This window comes from Orycteropus afer, unplaced genomic scaffold (assembly GCF_000298275.1).
Source record: "Orycteropus afer afer isolate SDZICR_OR568_19922 unplaced genomic scaffold, OryAfe1.0 scaffold00014, whole genome shotgun sequence".
Taxonomy (NCBI): Eukaryota; Metazoa; Chordata; class Mammalia; order Tubulidentata; family Orycteropodidae; genus Orycteropus; species Orycteropus afer.
The window spans coordinates 15,965,678-15,985,643 of NW_006921601.1; the positions used below are offsets into that span (position 1 = coordinate 15,965,678).

At 38.8% G+C, this 19,966-nt stretch overlaps 2 protein-coding genes and 1 non-coding gene across 3 annotated transcripts in view; all 3 read right to left on the bottom strand.

Annotated features, from left to right (window-relative positions):
- Positions 1-1,604: 1,604 nt before the first annotated feature.
- On the bottom strand, positions 1,605-4,625 carry RPS13 (ribosomal protein S13). The gene is made up of 6 exons (XM_007955479.2): positions 4,603-4,625; positions 4,407-4,455; positions 4,151-4,229; positions 2,992-3,161; positions 2,284-2,384; positions 1,605-1,638 (listed from the first exon to the last, which is right to left on the bottom strand). Exons 1-6 carry the CDS (start codon positions 4,623-4,625, stop codon positions 1,605-1,607), a joined length of 456 nt encoding a protein of 151 aa, XP_007953670.1.
- On the bottom strand, positions 1,823-1,913 carry LOC122151616. Its single transcript, XR_006164231.1, has one exon. It is a non-coding gene; the product is annotated as a small nucleolar RNA SNORD14 (small nucleolar RNA).
- An 11,003-nt stretch (positions 4,626-15,628) lies between the features above and the next one.
- Positions 15,629-19,966, bottom strand: part of PIK3C2A (phosphatidylinositol-4-phosphate 3-kinase catalytic subunit type 2 alpha) — a 107,593-nt gene continuing 103,255 nt past the window's right edge. The window contains exons 28-32 of the mRNA XM_007955490.2: positions 18,775-18,892; positions 18,602-18,674; positions 18,142-18,251; positions 17,929-18,054; positions 15,629-15,811 (exon numbers count right to left, since the gene is read on the bottom strand). Coding sequence (XP_007953681.1) covers positions 15,629-15,811; positions 17,929-18,054; positions 18,142-18,251; positions 18,602-18,674; positions 18,775-18,892 — 610 coding nt within the window. The remainder of the gene's footprint in view (positions 15,812-17,928; positions 18,055-18,141; positions 18,252-18,601; positions 18,675-18,774; positions 18,893-19,966) is intronic.

Sequence of the window (19,966 nt, forward strand, 5' to 3'; positions counted from 1 at the left end):
AAAAGACATTTTCCAAGCCCTCATTTTTTCTTCCCTTATATTCAGCAAATGGTACCTATGTGCCAGACACTAAGGATACAGGTCTCTGCTCTCAAGGGGCTTACTCATAATCTGAAGTGGAAGGTAATAATCAAAAACACAGTGTCAAGTGATAAAAAACTCTCTGAAGAAAAATAAGAGCAGGATGGCAGATAGAGTGCTGGGTGGGAGGGTGCCTCTCTGGTGAGATATCTAAGAAGTCCCAAACAAAGGAGCAAGCCATGTGGCTATCCAGGCAGGATTAATGAGGGCAAAGCCTGTTTGTGACCTAGGTTAACATGACCAGGCAGGGTGGTAGGAGAAAGCTAGAAGCAGCCAGATCACAGAAACCCCTTTGTACTGGATACCTTCCATTTGCCCCTCCAGATCCAGTGTTCACACTGCTCCGCTGCCGAAAAAAAAAAAAAAAGAGCTGAAAATTGTGGACCTCTGCCTTTGAGATTTGACCAATGGGAAGCACTGTTAAGGAAAGTCTCAGCAGAGTATCTGCCATCTACTGAGGATAGTGTCAGGCGGCGCTCACCAACCGAGTATCTCATGCTCTTCAAGCTACGGTACACAATGTCCTTTGTGGTTTCCCTAAATTATTTCCACGCCTTTGTAAAGGGTCCCTTTAGTAAACTCTCCAAATTCAGTTTCAACCTCTCTGTTCCTGCCAGGATCCTGATACTCCCTTATAGGGTAATCATCAGGATTTTTAAATTTTATTTTGAAGGAGCCAAATGGATTTGGCGATTAACTGGTACCATGGTTGGGGATGACAAAGGGCAGGATGACTGAGAGTTTCCTGGCCCAAGGACTAATGTGACTGCCTTTTACTAAATGGAGATGTCTGGAGAAAGAACAGGTTTAGGGTGCAAAAATTACAGCTCAGTTAGGTATATACAGAGTTTTCGGGTCCATCAGAAATCCAAGTGGGGGTGCTACATATGAATAGATAGACGCATACTTAAGTCTGAAGTTCAGGGAAGGTCCGCAATGGAGGTATGAATTTGAGTGTGTAACTTCAAGGACAGCATTTAAAGGTATGGACTAGATGAAACTACTTAGGGAGTTGGTATAAACAGAAATGGGACTATGTTTGCTTACTGTTTCCTGAATCCCTCCTTCCTCATCTCTAAGCTTCACCAGCAAGATCTATCACAAATAGCACTTTCTCCAAGGTCCCTCAATAGTCTCCTTATCCAGTGACACTTATATTTATGATGCCAACTGTACAGAATATGTCACATATCTACCTCAGTATTTAACATTCATGAACATTTTGTCACAATCCCAAAACAAGAAGTCATTGCTTTCTAGTCTCTCTCAATTCTCACCTTTGTACACAGCATCCACCTTTGAAATCAAACTGCTCACCTAGTTCCAGGGAGCCAGTGAAAAGATGCGTTATTATGCAACCATGGATGCTATCTTATTAGAATTACACAGCTTTGTGACTCAAACCCTTCCTCATCAAAAACGATCACTATGTATCTATACTGACACAAGTTTATTAAGGAAAAGAAACACACAACAGTCTTATAGTTAAACAGTGATTTTATTGCTCAAGTACATACACAAATTTATGCAACCAGGGCAGAGGCTGTGGATGATTCACTGAAAAGAAAAAAGAGGGGAGAAGAGAAGAGATTAATGCTAGTCCTCCACACTCACAGAAGCTGCCTGCTGTTGTGGGGCTAATTTCACACTGGTAAAACAAACTCCACCTATACAAAACACAGGAAACTACTGAGTTCCTTAATCAGTTCATTGTGCTCAGGCTTAACGAAATGGAAGACGCTCACTCAGACATCCAAGGAAGGGCTGGCCAACATAAGGAAAAACCTTTCTGGTGGAAACTGCGAATGCTTGGAAACCAATCATCATAGTGAGCAATCCATGCACAATTTAATACAACAAACTCCTTGAGAGCCGACTTATCAACTGCAGTTTTAGATATTCTTCCTAGACAATGAAAAGGCTTGTTAGTGTTCTTAAGCAGGGGTCCATGAACTATGGCCCTCTACTTGTTTTTGTAAAGAAAACTTTATTGGAACAGTCATGCCCACTTGTTTAAATATTGTCCATGGCTGCTTTCCTGATATAACAGTAGAGTTGTTGACCATATGTTTACTATATGGCCCTTAACAGAATGTGTGCTGACTGCTATTCTAAATCAAGAATTAAGCAACTATTTTTATCCATATTTCCTCTGTCCCAACCATAAAAATAGCATCTATTAAGAAAAAGGTTGATACTTACTATTTCCAATTGGGAGGGAGGACTCTCTTTGTCTTATAATATCGAGCCAATCGGTGAATTCGGCTCTCAATCAGAATCAGACGGAACTTAGCATCCTTATCCTAACAATGAAAATGATAGAATTGAAGAAAACCAGGCAAACAAACATCAAAATGCAGAGCTACCACGCACTTTCTCCAATGAAAAGTTACCCAATGTCCAACAATAAAATCATAGGCTAGGGTTCACATGGCTCAATTTAGATTAAGTTCTTAAGTGAAATTAAGGTCAATTTAAGGCTTCCAGGAGAATATTTAACAGAAATGATTTTCAACCAACTAGACACACTCAAGAAATTCAGTGGACCCAAAGAAAACCTTTTCTAGTACAATTTTTATCTGAAAGCAACCCCAGTGCTAACTAGTCTGTATGCCAAACTACCTTGTGCTGTTGTTGTTATGTGCCGTCGAGTCGGACCCAACTCAGTGACCCCTCCTTGGGTTTCCGAGGCAGTATCACTAAGGACGTATATTGCCCCACCTTCCTTCCCAGTGGCTGGTGGGTTTGAACCGCCAGCCTTCTGGTTAGCAGTCAAGTGCCTTAGGTGCTCACTACACTACCAGAGCTCCCGCCAAACTACCTTAGAAAATTCAAATCAGATGCACTATGTTTTACTGAAGTCCACACAAGGAGTTCTATGTAGCATCAGGCTTTCATTTATTCTCTTACCTTTCTGTTCCTCTCAAGATGCTTTCGAACAGCAACAGCTTTCTTAATTAAATGGTAGAGATCCTCAGGAAGATCAGGAGCAAGTCCTTTGGACTTAAGGATTCTCAAAATCTTATTGCCTGTCACAAAACGTACTTGTGCAACACCATGTGAATCTCTTAAGATCACACCTGAAGAGGAATCATACATTGTAACTTCCCACACCAAACACACTGGGGCATGACTCCAAGATCAAGTCACTCTCCAAGTTTCTGATTTGCTTTCACACATCACAGAAACCAACATGAGAATGCATGCAAAGAGGAGATATGCTAAAAAGATGTAGCTACTGAGAAAACCCCTATGGTAGAAACTGAATTTGGAAAACTATCATCAGTGAGCTTAGTGCAACACAGCCAGTGAAAGGTATCAAGAAGAGTCCTACTATGTATACTCATTCTATAGTTATTGTTGTTTGCCATCGAGTCTATAATTACAACCACCTCATATTAACAATTTGTACCAGACATTGTACTAAAAATGTCCCTCAATTCTTGGCAGTCTATTATTTATTTGTTCACTTTTCGAGTCATAGCTCTCATCTGACTAGAAACTCCAGGAGGGCAGATGTGTGTCCCTGCCTTCCCCAATTACTGTATCCTCAGGGCCCAGAACCAAGCTTGGTGCAGAGCAATCAGACATTTGCCAAATGAAGTTATTTGCATGAAGTCACGTACAACTGAGATTCAAATCACCTCATAGTCTCCAGCTCTGGTACCAACCACGACTCCTTCACTTAATAGCTGTGTGATTTGGGGCTAGCTATTTAACTACACTTTGTCTCAGTTCCAACTACAAAGTAAAGACAACTACTAGTTTGTACTTCAAAGTACTGCTGTCAGAACCACACGAGGTCGACAAAGGTAAAGACCTTAGAACCATGCACCTCAGATAGTGCCTAACCCACAACTGATGGTTGATTCAATCTTGGCAAGCATTTTAATCATTTTACCATCGGCCATACAAGAACTTGAGTTGCTAGGCCTCTGTTTGCAACTGTAAAGTCAGGAAAATGAGTAAAAGTTTGTAAAGCAGATATGGGGCACATTACCACCAGAGCCTTTTCCAGTATGTCACACGATAGCAGGTTTAAGGGGCTACATTAGTTCAAAACACTCACCAATTTGCGAAGGAGTCAGGCCCTTCTTGGCCAGTTTGTAGATCTGCTCCTTCACGTCGTCAGACGTCAACTTCAACCACTGTGTGTGGGACAGAAATCGGCCTTAGGACCAGAAACCAGGAAGAGGGCCGCAGCGGAGAGGTCCCCTCCGTCCTCAAACCGCGCTCCTTAGCAAAAAAATCCCCCGCCCCGGCGTTGCTTCGCGGGAGCAACGAATGCGACCCTGGCTTCCCCCTGGTCCCAGCACGCAACTCACAGTGGGGACGCTGCGGCGATAGGGCAGAGCCGACTGGGACAGGCCCTTCCTGGGAAGAGAAGCAGTTTCCGGATGAGTTGAAGGCCCGCGCCACAGCAGACCAGAATATCACCCCCTCGACCTGTGCCCACGCTCCACCCTTCTCCCCGGCTCCCGTATCCCAACCCTGCAATCATACTCGGCGCCCGGAGCTCACCCGGGAGCATGCATGCGACCCATGATGGCGGCGAACAGGCAGCGAAAAAGAGAGCGAGGGTGGAAACGCCGCAGGAAACCACCTAGCACACAGGAAGTGACTTCACACGTTCCCGCTTTCTCGCATGCAGGAGGCGGAGCTACGCCACGAAGCCTCTGGCGTCCTCACAACTACATATCCCGAAATGCATTTCAACCTTGAGCAAACATCCACAATTAGCCGGACTACACATCCCGGCATGCATGAGCACTTGATGAGCCTTGCTGTTAGAATAGGGAACTGCGTATTATGCCAGCTTCCAGTGAGAGTTACTTAGGAAGACTGTCCGCTTTCTGAAGGTGTACTCAGCCAAGCTATTGCAATTTCAAATCCGGGGCTGGAAGTAGGCGAAGAGCAGCTAGAGCTGAAGGGCTAGTAGTGGCTTTGGTCCCTGCCCTGAGGAGGTCTGTTATCTGCGCCACCGCCGCCCGGAGGACTTTGGCGCTTGAAATTCAGCAATACACTATTTTTCTTTCAGTCATCATTGCAGGCCTAGTTCTGGCACGTTGTTGTTATTGTTAGGTGACATGGAGTGGGTGACTCACAGGCACCGGTGAATTCTGTGTAACAGAACGAAACACTGCCCGGTCCTGTGCCATCCTCACAATCCTTGCTATGCTTGGGCCTATCGTTGTAGTCACAGTGTCGATCTAGCTTGTTGAGGGTATTCCCCTTTTTTGCTGACCCTCAACTTTACCAAGCACGATACCATCGTTCCTGGCATAAAACCAGAAAATCAAACTCACTACCGTGGAGTGGAATCCGACTCATAGCGACCCCTCCTTGGGTTTCCAAGGCGGTACCCCTACGGAAGTAGACTGCCCAGTTTTCCCCAGTCTTCCTTCAGTGGAGTGCCTGGTGGGTTTGAACCTCCAGCCTTCTGATTAGCAGGCAAATGCTTTAGGCAGTACGCCACCAGAGCTGCTGGCCTAAGAGCTCCCAAAGTCTGTCCCTGCCCTTTATAAGTTCAAAGGCGTTAAACAAGTTCAATACTCCTGTGATTCCAACTCACAGCTCCCATATAAGGACAGAGCAGAACTGCCCCATAGAGTTTCCAAGGCTGTAACACTTACTGAAGTGGACTGCCATATCTCTCTCCTGTGGAGAGGCTGATGAGTTTCAACTGCCCTTTCACTTAACAGCTGAGTGCTTAACCTCTGTGCCACTAGGTTTCCTACTATGTTCAATACCACATGGTAAATGCTGGACTGAAAGTAATAATATGGTTACTGCCAAGCCAGCATTTACATTTTTTATTTCTAATCCTCATCTGTTATGTGCAAAGACCCTGAGTTAGAAAATCAAAAGGGAAGAAAATGCTTGACATTTCTCAAGCTGAAAGAACCAAAGAAAAAATTCAACCCTTGAGCTGTAATATTGAAGGATTCTAAGAGCAAAAAATTGAACAAGCATCAAAGAACACGAAGCATCAAAAGAAGAATGAATACACAGAATCACTGTACCAAAAAGAATTAGTTGGCATTCAACCATTGCAGGAGATAGCATATAATTAAGAATTAATGGTACTAAAGAGTTCTGGTAGCGTAGTGCCTAAGGCACTTGACTGCTAACCAGAAGGCTGGCAGTTCAAACCCACCAGCCACTCCTCGGAAGGAAGGTTGGGCAATCCTACTTCCATAGTGATACTGCCTCGGAAACCCAAGGAGGGGTCGCTATGAGTCGGGCCGACTCGACAGCACATAACAATAACAACAACAAAGGAAGATGTCCAAGCTGCACTGATGACATTCGGGGAAAACAAGTCTCCAGGAATTGACAGAATACCAACTGAGATGTTTCAAAAAATGATGCAACACTGGAAGTGCTCACTCCAAGAAATTTGGAAGAGTGCTACCTGGCCAACCAACTGGTATATTATACTATGTGCCTGTGATGATTAATATTAGGTGTCAACTTGGCTAGGCCATGATTCCCAGTGTTTTGTGGTTATTCATTTTGTGATCTGATGCAATTATCCTTCATTTTGTGTGTTGTAAATCCTAACCTTTCTATGTTCATTTATATGCCTCATTAGCAGGATTAGTGTGGGATGTATCTTGAGTTAAAGATTTTAAGAGGGCATGACTAAAGTCCCACTCTTACTCAAGTCACACCTTTACTATGATGTAAGGGGAGTTTCCTTGGGGGTGTGACCTGCATATATATGGATGCTCTGGCAAGGCTCTCCCTTGCTCTGGATTCTGCATCCTATGTGTCATCATCTTACGTCCAGTCCTTGGGACTTGAGCTAGCAGCCAGTCATCTGCCCTGGTGATTCTGGGATTTACCAGCTCTCCAGCCCTGTATACCAATAGCCTGCCATGTGACCTGCTGTTTTTGGGATTTGCTGGCTTCTGCATCCTCATGAGCCACCAGCTTCTCATCTGACCTGGTAATTGTGGGTTTATCATCCTCTGCAACCATGTGAGTGAGGAGAAGCTTCCAGAGTGACAACTGACCCATGGCTTTGGGACTTGCCAGCCTCCACAACCAAGTGAGCCATTTCCTTGAGATAAATCTCTATCCATCTGTTAACACATTTCACTGGTTTTATTTCTCTAGAGAATCCAACCTAAGACACTATACCTATTCCAAAGGAAGGTAATGTGACAGAATGCAGAAATTATCAAACAATTATCATCAATATCACATGCTGAAGATAATTTTTTAAATGGTTGCAGCAGTCCACCATGAGAGAACTGCCAGAAATTCAGGGCAGAGTCAGAAGAGACATGAACAAGGAATATCACTGCTGATGTCATATGGATCTTGGCTGAAAGCAGCAGATACCAGAAAGATGTTTACTTGTGTTTTCTTGACTATGCAAAGGCATTCAACTCTGTGGGTCATAGTAAATTATAACATTGCAAAGAATGGGAATTCCATAACATTTAATTGTGCTCATGTGGAACCTATACATAGACCAAGAGGCTGTCATTGGAACAGAACAAGGGGATATGAATGGATTAAAATCAGGAAAGGTGTGTATCAGGGCTGTATCCTTTCACCGTATTTAATCTGTATGCTGAGCAAATAATCTGAGGAACTGGACTCTATGAAGAAGAATGAGGCAGCAGGATTGGAGGAAGACTTATTAACAACCTGCAATGTGCAGATGACACAACCTTTCTTGCTGAAAGTGAAGAGGACTTGAAGCACTTAGTGATGAAGATCAAAGACTGTAGCCTTCATTGTGAATTACGCCTCAACATAAAGATAACAAAAATCCTTACAACTGGGACAATAATATGATAAACACAGAAAATATTAGAGCTATGAAGGATTTCATTTCACTTGGATCCACAATCAACACCCATGGAAGCAGCAGTCAAAAAATCAAATGACATATTGCACTGGGAAAATCTGCTACAAAAGACTGCTTTAACATGTTAAAAAAGATGTCACCTTGAAGACTGATGTGCACATAACCCAAGCTATGGTATTTTCAATAGCCTCATACACACACAAAGCTGGACAATTAATAAAGAATCATCAATGCAGTTGAATTATGGTGTTGGTGAAGAACAGTGAATATGCTATGGACTGCCAGAAGAACAAATACCTGTCTTGGAAGAAGTACAGCTGGAATGCTCCTTAGAAGTGAAGATGCCAAGACTTCATCTCACATACTTTGGACATGTTATCAGGAGGGACTGGACCCTGAAGAAGTACATCATCTTTGGAAAGGAGGGACAGTGAAAAAGAGAAAAGCCCTCAACGAGATAGATTGACACACTGTCTGCAACAAATGGGCCCAAACATAGCAACAATTGTGAGGATGGTGCTTCTTGTTGTCATCATGTGCCATCAAGTTGTACCCGACTCATAGCGACCCCTCCTTGGGTTGCCAAGACTGTATCACTATGGAAGTAGATTGCCCTCCATTATTCTGAGGAGAGTGGCTGGTGGGTTTGAACCACCAGCCCTCTGGTTAGTAGTCAAGTGCCTTAGACACTACGCTACCAGAGCTCCCCCATAGGGTTTAGGCACTCAATAACTATTTGAAATAATTACTAAATATTATTAATTTTTTTTTCCCCTTTGAAATTGTCTACAGACTTTATTTCAGGAGGCAGTAAATGACAGTAGGAAGAGTAAAAGTTTGGGAATCTAGACCTGGATTATAGTATATTTGTGTTGATTTGGATCAAGTCTTACTTACACATGGGTTTTTTAAGTCCTCAAGCACTGCTGAATTTATGTCTGGTAGTGGAATGACTGAGGATGTCTATGATATAATCAACACTAGTGCTGGAGTGAGTTTTGAGAATACCATTCTAGTGAAATTATATTATATATATATATATATATATATATATATATATATATATATGTATATATATATCTCATAAAAAACACCATACAACTCTTCTAATAAGGATATAGGAATGTTGACACAAATATATATTCATGAAATAGAAATTTTAAGCATTATTACAGTTTTTTGAGTTTTTTTGTTTAAACCCTCCACTAGTTTTGAAATTCATCTTATCTGGGTATGTCTATTTACTCAGTAATATTAATGATAAACTACAAAGAGGGTGTTGCATTTTAATAAAATCAAACGGTGCTTGCCTTCTATTAAGCCATACCCCCATTGCCTTTACATGTGGCATGCTTGTTTGAGGACTATAAAAAACTTGAATCTTCAATTTCTTAAAGATATTTTAATAAAAGGGAAAATTACAGTTCCATTATCCAGAAAGTAGTCACTGTATTACAATTATTTCTTTACTAAGGCAGAGATGCAATGATTAAAGTTTTTTTAAATTGATTTTCTGTGTGGATTTTTTTCCCATTATTGAAATAAAATCCACCATTTTAAACATTGTATGCAATGTGGCTGTTAGTATATTCACAATGTTTTGCCACCATTACCACTATCTAATGCCAGACCATTTCTATCACATCACAAAGAAATCTTGTACCCATTAAGCTGTTGCTCCCAATTCCCCTTTACCCCCACCTCCTGGTAACCATGCATTTCCATTTTTTCCCCATGGGTTTTCCTATTCTGGACATTTCATATATACATACATTACACATGATTCATGGAATCATACAGTATTTGGCCTTTTTTACCTGGCTTCTTTTACTTAATCATCTATGTTGTAGCATGTAACAGTCAGTACTTCATTGTTTTATATGGCTGTGTAACGTTCCACTGTATGCACATAACACATTTTGTGTTGTTTCTAACTCATAGTGACCCTATGTACAACAGAATCACCCTACATACAATAGAAAAAAACACTACCTGGTCCTCTGCCATCTCACAATCATTGCTGTTTGAAGCCCATTGTTGCAGCCACTGTGTCAGGCCATCTCATTGAGGGTCTTTTAATGACCCTCTACTTTACCAAGGATGATACACTTCTCCAAGGAGTGGTCCTCTCCTGACATAATGTCCAAAGTACGTGAGATGAAATCTCATCATCCTTGCTTCTAAAGCGCCTTTTGGCAATCCATAGTATATTTAATATTCATCATGAACACCGTAATTCAAATGCATCAATTTCTCGTCTTCTCTATTCATTGTCCAGCTTCACACGCTTATGAGGCTATTGAAAATACCAAGGTTTGGATCAGGTGTGCTTTAATTCTGAAAGTGACATATTTGCTTTTCAATACTTTAAAGGGGTCTATTGCTGCAGACCTGCCCAATGCAATACATTTCCACTACCAACAATATATGAAGGCTCCAATTCCTTCACATCCTGACTTACACTTGGTATTTTCTAATTTTTTATTACAGTCGTCCTAAACAAACCAAAAAACCAAACCCACTGCCATCGGGTCGATTCAAACTCACAGCAACTCCCATTGGGTTTCCGAGGCAGTAGATCTTTATAGAAGTAGATCACTCTATTTTCCTTCTGCAGAGTGGCTGGTGGATTTGAACAGTCAACATTCTTGTTAGCACTCACATGTCTTAGGCACTGCACCACCAGAGCTCCTTATAGCCATCCTCTCACTGCCATCAAGTGGGTCCCAACTCATAGCAACCCCTCCTTGGGTTTCCGAGGCAGTATCACTATGGAAGTAGATTGCCCAATCTTCCTTCTGAGGAGTGGCTAGGTTTGAACTGCCAACCTTCTGGTTAGCACTCACATGTCTTAGGCACTGCACCACCAGAGCTCTTTATAGCCATCCTCTCACTGCCATCGAGTGGGTCTCGACTCATAGCAACCCCTCCTTGGGTTTCCGAGGCAGTATTACTACGGAAGTAGATTGCCCAATCTTCCTTCTGAGGAGTGGCTGGTGGGTTTAAACTGCCAGCCCTCTGGTTAGCAGTCAAATGCCTTTGGCATTATGCCACCAGAGCTCCTATAGCCATCCTAGTGGGTATAAAAGGAACTCTGGTGGTGTAGTGGGTAAGGCATTTGACTGCTACGAAAGAGGTCGGTAGTTTGAACCGACCAGTGACTCGATGAATAGGAGGCAATCTGCTCCTCCAAAGATGTAAAGCCTTGGAAACCCAATGGGGGTCACTGAGTTGAACTTTAACTTGATGGCAATGAGTTTAGTTTGATTTTGTTGAGTGGGTGTTAAGTGATATATCATTGTGGTAATGATTCACATTTCCCTAATGACTAATAGCGTAGTGCCTAAGGCACTTGACTGCTAACCAGAAAGGCTGGTGGTTCAAACCCACCAGCCACTCCTCGGAAGGAAGGTTGGGCAATCTACTTCTGTAGTGATACCGCCTTGGAAACCCAAGGAGGGGTCGCTATGAGTCGGGGCCGACTCGATGGCATGTAACAGTGATGACTAATGATGTTATATGTCATGTGTTGTTGTCCATTTGTGTATCTTACTTGGACAAGTGTCTGTCTATTTACATTCTCTGCCCATTTTCGAACTGGGTTCTTTCTGTTGAGTTGTAAATGTTCCTTATATATTCTGGACACAAGTTTCTTATCAGGTATATGATTTGCAAATATTTTATCTCATTCTGTGAGTTGTCTCTTCACTTCCTTGGTAGTCTCCTTTCATGCACAAAAGTTTTAAATTTTGATGTAGCACAGTTTATCAGTATTTTTCTTTTGTTGTTCCTGCTCTGTGTAATATATTTAAGAAATGATTGCCTAATTCAGCATCTCTATGTTTTTTTCTTAAGAGTTTTAGAATTTTGCTCTTATACTTAGGTCTTTGTTCCATTTTAGTTTTTGTATACGGAGTAAGGTAAGGGTCTAACTTCATTGTTCTGAATGTGATTGTCCTCTTGTCCCAGCACCATTTGTTAAAAAGACTATACTTATACTCATTAAATGGTCTTGGCAATCTTGTGGGTGGGTCTTCTCTGGATCATGATTCAAATAAACAAATAAAAAATAACCAAATAGTTGTTCTAAACCAAAAAGAAAAAAAAAAAAAACACCCAACAACAAATTCACAGCTGTTGAGTTGGATCTGACTCATAGCGACCCCTCCTCGGGCTTTTGAGGCAGTATCACCAGAGAAGTAGACTGCCCAATCTTCCTTCCGAGGAGTGGGTAGTGGGTTTGAATTGCCAGCCTTCTGGTTAGCAGTCAAATGCCTTAGGGACTACACCACCAGAGCTCCTAGACATGAAAAATACCACAACCAAAATTAAAAACTCAATGGACAGATTAAACAGTTGAAGTAATGAACCAGAAGAGAAGTCAGAATAAAGTACTGAGATTGAACAGAGACCACTACTCCCACCCCTAAAAAGGAAAATACGGAAGTCAAAAGACGTAGAAGTGGGAACGTCTATTATTCATTTTATCAGAGCTCCAAAGGAAAGGAGGAGGAGAAAGTGGCAAATAAAATATTTGAAAAGATAATTACTACTTGTTTGTTACTTGCTTTCACAGTCTCTGGACCCTTTATGGTATCAGAGAACTACAGTTTCACATTGGTATCTTTTCAGGCTGGTGGTATAATATTAGAATTCATATTACTCAGTTCTGCAGATGTGTCACTAACATGGTTGTTGCTGTGCTGTTTAAGTAAACTGCCAAAGTCAGGTGCCACAGTCACAGAAGCAGTTCTCTTCTAAGGAACATTAATAGTGTTGTAGAAAAATGGTAACAATTCTGACCTTTAAAAATCACATTTCGAAGTCAAACTCTGTATTTGAACATTTTTAGGGACAAGTGACAGGCTAATTCTGAAATTCAGGATTATTTGAATGTAATAAACTTCCTATGTGAGATGCAGAGAACAGTAACAGTGAGCTCATATCAAATTTGAACCAAAAACATTAGTATGTCAACGAGGAAATAAATGATAATAGAGTTTCTTAATTCAGAAATATTTTAATACAATCAAAGTACAGCTATGAAGTCACATTCAATCCACTGAATATATTCAAGGTATTAATAAAAATATTATACATCTTTATTCACTACCTTAATATAACTAAAGTATTTGGTTCTTATAGACGAGACTAATTATCATACTTATTCGTATTTGTACTGCGAGTCAAATAGCATGAAATTTAATCTATGGATTACGATAATGAGACTTCAGACATTTTCATCTGAAGTGTAAGTATCAAAAACGAATGTGTTCTCTTCTTTTTAAATACCATAATACTTGAATTCTAGAAAGAACAGTCAACCAACTTAAGGCAAGATAATGAAATTTTTATACAACTCTAATTTGAAAAAGATAAAAGAGTATTTTATTCAAGATCACATGTACTTTAACATTCAGATACCTATAGGTTCATATAAAGACAATAATAAAAACATCAGTGCAAGTTTTATATTGGGTTCTTCAGTAGAGAACATAGTAAGTTCTTTGAGTAAAACATTATCTGCAAATCCCACAACACTGGCAAGAGAAAAGGAGCTTCTGGTGCAGGACTTATGTGTAGCATGGTTATTTTTACTCAATAAAAGACAGGTATAAAACATTGTAATTATATATAAAAATTAGTGTCACTGCCAGTTTACTTAAACTTTTGTTTTATTTTACTGCAAGCTTTTTAAAAAGTTTAAAAGTCCTACTGATTTCAAGTCTGTTAGTAGTAGTGAAGAGGCTCTTCCATCCTACTCTCCTTTTTGGTGAGGGCTGGAGATTAGAGTTTCACAAAGAAATATATTATTAAACTATCTGTAAAATATGTGTATGGGGGTATGTGCATTTTTTTTAATGATCAAAGAAGGCACAAAAATGAGTTAAAATAAGAAAAAAACATCATTGGCCCTTTTTCTAAACTCTGGTTAACTATACAGCAGTATTAATTATAATATACACTTTCAGATAAGAAGCCAGATTTCTTATAATTGCAAAATGACATCATATTTTCCAGGTCTATTATTTGAGCTAAAAGACAATGCTGTAAGACTGCAAAAGGCAGCATACACCAAGTCCAATTAACAATGATGCCTTTTACCAAGATAGCACTTTCGTTTTCATGGCTAAGTGACAACTGATAGAAAGGAATCAGGTCTCAAAAGTAGTAAGTGACAATATCTAGTATGTCTTTACATTTGCAAAGCTACTTATATACTTCAAGGAAATGTTAACTGGATGTAGAGAAAAAGCAAAGAAACTTTGCTTTGATGTATACTTGAATTAACTTATTAAATAGGTAATAGATTTTAACATTTTAAAAAAAAAACATTCATAGATCATACTCATGGGTTTTCCTACAAATCAATCATTAGTGTTAGGCACCAAAAATTTCAAGTTTTTTATTTTAAACTTCTCATACTGATACAGCTTCAACCCTTTTATTTCTGCTATGCAGGTATCACCATTTACATTAAACATATGCACAGTTCATAACAATTCTGTTCTGAGCAAGGGAATTTGAGGTTGCCCTTTCTCTTTTTGTGCTTTTCATTGCACATCTGTCAGTCATCTCACAGCAACTAGATTGCTGCCGCCTTTAGTGCCATTTAAAATGTGTCTGACTTCTATCCTAGCCACAGAGTAACTACTGTATGCGTGTATTTATCCAAACTAAACATAATTTATTTGTAAAGCTAAATGAATAATAAAAATCAATCTTATTCCTAATGGCTACTACAGAATAATTTCAATCATGTCCTTTATGATTCTGAATCCTGATATACTAAGGAAAAAAAATTCTTTCACGTGGATATACAGTGTTTACAATTGTTAACTAAGATCATTCACAAGACAAACGTCTCCATAAATGTCTTCATGTAAAGTAAATCTGGACCAAAGAATTTTTGTCCTGGGTTTCTTATGAAGAGTCTGACCAACTCATGGAGCTCTTACATAAAGAGGAATGGACAGGCACATGGGTGAATAATTTTAAATTGTTTAATGAAGGGAGTGGGAATAAGTATATGAAGGTCCAAGTACCAAACTTTAAGTCATACTGATTGGAATAAATGTAGGATTATAATGGAATGATGGAATTTAACATACAACTGCATTAATCAATCTTATTCAGTTAGTGGATAACAAAGACTTAAATCAAATGGCTTGACTGTTTAACAAAGTCACAAATAAGTAGACAATGACCTTTCTATTGGAAAAAAATTAGTAAATGTACATTTTCTTGTCCTTAGTAAACTGAAAGTGAGTGAAAACTATTTATTATTTATCAAAAGTCAGGAAAAAAACATCAGAAATGAAGTGCCAAGGAAGCATATGAAGTTAAGGCACTATTATTTACAACTTCAGTAATTGGCACTTATTCTGTAAAAGGCTTTAAAGTCATGAGTTATAAAAAGCAGTATTATTTTCTCCCCTACTTCTCTAAACTATTTAGTAGTTCTTAACGTAACTATGTGTTATTTGTGCTTTGCTTTTCAGCCCTGTTAATAGCAGCTGCATTTTATGCTAACATCCTGCACCTTTCCTTTCCTTTGGTTGGTCCAAAAGAATTGTTGAAATAGAGCAACTATATTTCACTTTATAATTTCTGTCCAAGTATAAAAATACTATACACAATTCACAAATGCGTGTGTTTCTGTGTATGTGCTCACACACACTCATCACTGCTCTTGCTTCCAAAGTTCAGAATTTCACTAGCTTACAAATAGGTTGCTGCAGTCAGCTGATACCACTTTACCGTCTCTTTACTCAAGTTGAAATCTTTCAGTGGCAGGGTTATTCCACCCAAGAAAAAATTCTCCCGCAGGGATTCTGCACTGAGTACACTTAGTTGAAGTTCTCTCTGTTTTAGCATTTCTTTGCTGTATCCACTGTACACAAGCTTCAGCAAAGGAAAAATGAAACAGTGATTACAAGTTAGTTACAGTAAAGTGGGTTTTTCCTGCAGTATTTTAAGTAAGTTATATGTGAGAACATCACCCAAAAAGTGGGCACAAATAAATGACATTGATTATCACACATTTGGTGGACTCTGTCTCAATACTGCAAAAGCACATTTTGCATTTCAGGGGTCCTGGATCCTATCATTCCTCTGGTGTCTGACACAGAGATGCACAGAGCAATAAACATTTACACAGCTGTATGCCTTCAGATGATCAGTTAACTTGGAATGGAAGGACACAAACTAGGGTACTGTAATTGTAATTTTACAAAAAGGAGATTAAAATTTCCTTTGTCCTTGATGCTAGATTTTCTATATCATGGAATGATAGCTTCTGATTATCCGTAATTCAATATAAACTCACCAAAAAATGCGGTTAACAGTAAATTTGGAAATGTTGTATAACTGTCCTATTTCAAACTCTCATCATATCCAACACTTAACTCAGAATTTTTCCCCCTAGAAAACCTCACCATAAAGTCTGAGAAACAACTCCTTAATCTAATCCTGTTTGGTTAAACTAACTAAAACAAACAAACAAATATAAACTGACTATATTTCTTTTTCTTGACAGTACAACACTAAATAGAAAAAAAGCCAATACTACTTTTTAAAAACACCACCACTGGTCTTAACCAAGCATTCTATATGCTTTTTTCCTGGTAATTTATCATTATATTTATTTAGCCTTCCCCTTTACCCAAGTTAGTATGTGTTCACCCTCCAGTTAGTCGTTTATCCTCCCTTCCCCACCTACCCCTGATAACCGTCAAATAATGTAATTTTTTTGTGAAACCTTTTTCTTGACTTTTACAACAGTAGTCTCATATAATATTTGTCCTTTTGTGACTAGTTTCACTCAGCATAATGTCCTCTAGTTCATCCACACTGTGAGATGTTTCACAGATTCATCACTGTTCTTCAACATTGGATAGGACTCCATTGTGTGTACGTACCATAGTTTGTCAACCCATTCCTCTGCTGATGGGCATTTAGGTTTTTCCATCTTTTTGCTACTGTGAATAGCGCTGTGATGAACGTGGTTGTGCATATACCTGTTCGTGTCATGGCTCTTACTTCTCCAGTATATATACCTAGCAGCAGGATTGTTGGCTTATACAGTATTTCTATTTCCAGCTTTTTAAGGAAGTACCATACCATTCTATATGCTTTTCAAAGGGTGAAAGAATCTTCTAAGTTTTTAAATTTATAAGCTTGATGAAAATTCAAAATTATTTGCTTCCATCTGTATCCAGACTTTTTTTGGAGGGGGGAGGGGAAGGGGATATAATGTTAATAAACACAAATAATGTGGTATTTATTCTGAGTAGTTGAATGCAGGGGGGACCTCAGCAGGCTTTAATAAGTTCATAAGTTGACCATGACTATCTCAGCAAAGTCACAGTTCCACACAGATAAGCTGATACTTTGCTAACTGCTTTCTGTTTTGAGCAATCTCCTTTAAGAGGGTTACTGACAGACTGAAACACATTCAAAGGATAATGACCGGGATTGTGCAAGGCTTTTGAAATTTATCTTATCAAGCAAAGGTAAGGGTACTGAAGATGTTTTAAAAGAAGAAATAGGGTATTTGAACTTCAGGTATTTGATGGGCTGCCATGTAGAAGGAAAAGAGTAGTTCTGTGTGGTTCCAAGAGATACAACTGAGACCCTTGGGTGCAAATCACAGGGAATAAAGATTTCAGTTCAGTATAAAATATTATCTTCTAAGAGTTGGAGTTGCCTAAGACAAATTGAATGGCCTGGAATTATTTAAGCACAGATTAGAGAACCACTTTTAGAATGTTATACAATGAATTTAAGGACTAGTAAGATAGTGAATCATGTGACCCCCAAGGTCTTTTTAAAAACTAAAGGTTTACAATTGAGAATTTTATTCTACATCATTTTGTTAAATACTACTGGCCTGCTACTGATTTTGTTTTTCTAATACACTAAATAATTTAAGAATTGATACCTAAATATTTTAAATTTTAAAATTAAAAATCCCCAAACAAAAAAATCCAGAAAATATTTAGAAATTATTTTTAACTTACCATTTCATTGAATGTTGGATTCCTAGTTTTTCGTGAAATTTTGGTTTTCCGTTTGGATGTTTTGTGGGTATCTGGAAGAAGGTATGTTTTGACATATGGATTTGGATCAGCCCCATCCTCAGTAACCTATAAAGAAAAGCAGTTCCTTAACACTAATGCTTCTTACCAAGATATAGGTTACCTCTACAATCATCAATATTTGTAATCGCTCACAAGATCTTTGATGTGCATCACCATGATGAAAAGAGTACCATTTCGGTAAGAGATGGATAATTTCACTGCTCCTCCTATTTGGCCTGGAGTAGGACTGAAAGGACCTGCAACTGAAAATATAAATACTTTCATCTGTATTTCATTCTGTTTGCACTATTTCAGACTACAACAAAAGAATTGTTTTACTTATGAAGACCATCACATTTAGAAACAAAGCAAAACAACAACAAATCACACAAGAATTTGGTAGGTCACCAACTTACCCTTCTTTAGTAATCATACTCTACTAGGAAACTTGTGTTTATTTAGAAATAGACTGCTTTTGAAAGAATACCCTCCTACCATTCTCACTGAGTAGAACCAGTTCCGTACTGTCAGCCTACCACATCCACTGAGACGCTACAGACCTGCAAGTCATAGGGAAGCCATGAATGATCTACAAGCAGAAAAGAAATCTCACCTGCAGACCGAGCTATTCCTTCAGCTTTCTCATCACGAAGTAAAGGGTGGAAAAAAGTACAAACAAGATCACACTAAGATTGAAGGGGAAATAAAGAAAAAAGAGTCATTAGTTTCAATATTATATAGCACCAAAAGTACAGTATGTTATTACTTCTCATTTAGGAAGGTCACCTCTGCTACGTCTGCTGAAGCACTCATCAAACTCTGTAAATAGCTGTTTAGCTCAATTTTCCTTTTGGCTGCTACATCTTTTATGTGTGTTCTTCCTAGAACCATCCTATTAGGAAAGCTACAAAAGAAAAACAAAAACAAGTGGGTTTGGAATGATTTCATCTGTAGAGTCAAGCACATCACTTAGAAACACACCTTTTTTTACATTCGTAAATGCAAAGTAGAGTCTTAATTCACGATAAAGTGTTTTTTTTTTTTTTTGTAATTTTCCTTCAAGAAAGAACAGGCTTCTTTCTTTTTATTAAAAGCACCAAAGACGAAATAGTTCAATTACCCATTATCCTTTTATGAACCTTGATACAGAAGGTGAACATGTTGCTGATTTCCTACATTTATTACTGGAAAGGAGAAATAGGTTACTTGCTTGTTTTTCTACTTTTTTTTCCTCAAACATTAATCATCCACAAATACTTTATTCAGATCTGATTTCCAAAACCACCACCACTTACTCATCTGTGACTATTGTAGAAACCAGTAAAATTCACAAATAATGACATAGGGCCTACCATAGGTGCTGAAAGGATCATCTTAACTCTGCCTATTTTGGTGGCAGTGGGAAAAGGAGACTGCATATGAAAATAAAGTCTGATAACTACTCGATCTCCTCCTTACTTCTGAAACCTAGTTTGAGAAGAGTCTGAGCAATTTAATACAGGAAACTTACTGGTCATTAAATTACATTAAAACTAAGGGCTTCCAGAGGGTATCAAATATAAAACTAAGCACTAAGATTTTGATTAATGGTTTCAATGATAAGTTTGCCTCAGTTTATTATTTTTCAGATGGGCTCAGTACAGCACTAATAGATTATTTTTGTAGTTAGTTAACATCTGACTTTTTTAAACCAAGATTCCAAATTGTTATCTTGTTTTAGTTACTATGGAAGAGACAGCAAATTCAAACCTGTAATTAAAATTAGAAATCTGGAAAATCCTCTGTTTTTAGTTTAAAATATCCATCATTTATTCATTGAACAAGAAAACTTATGGCTCGTTTAAGTTTAGTACTTGTGATACAAAGGAGAACAAGTCAGGCACAGTCCACAGTAACTTACTAAACGTTCACACAAAGCTTTTGATTAATAAAGAAACTGTTTTCTACAGAAAAAGATTATTAACTTATAAGGATAAGA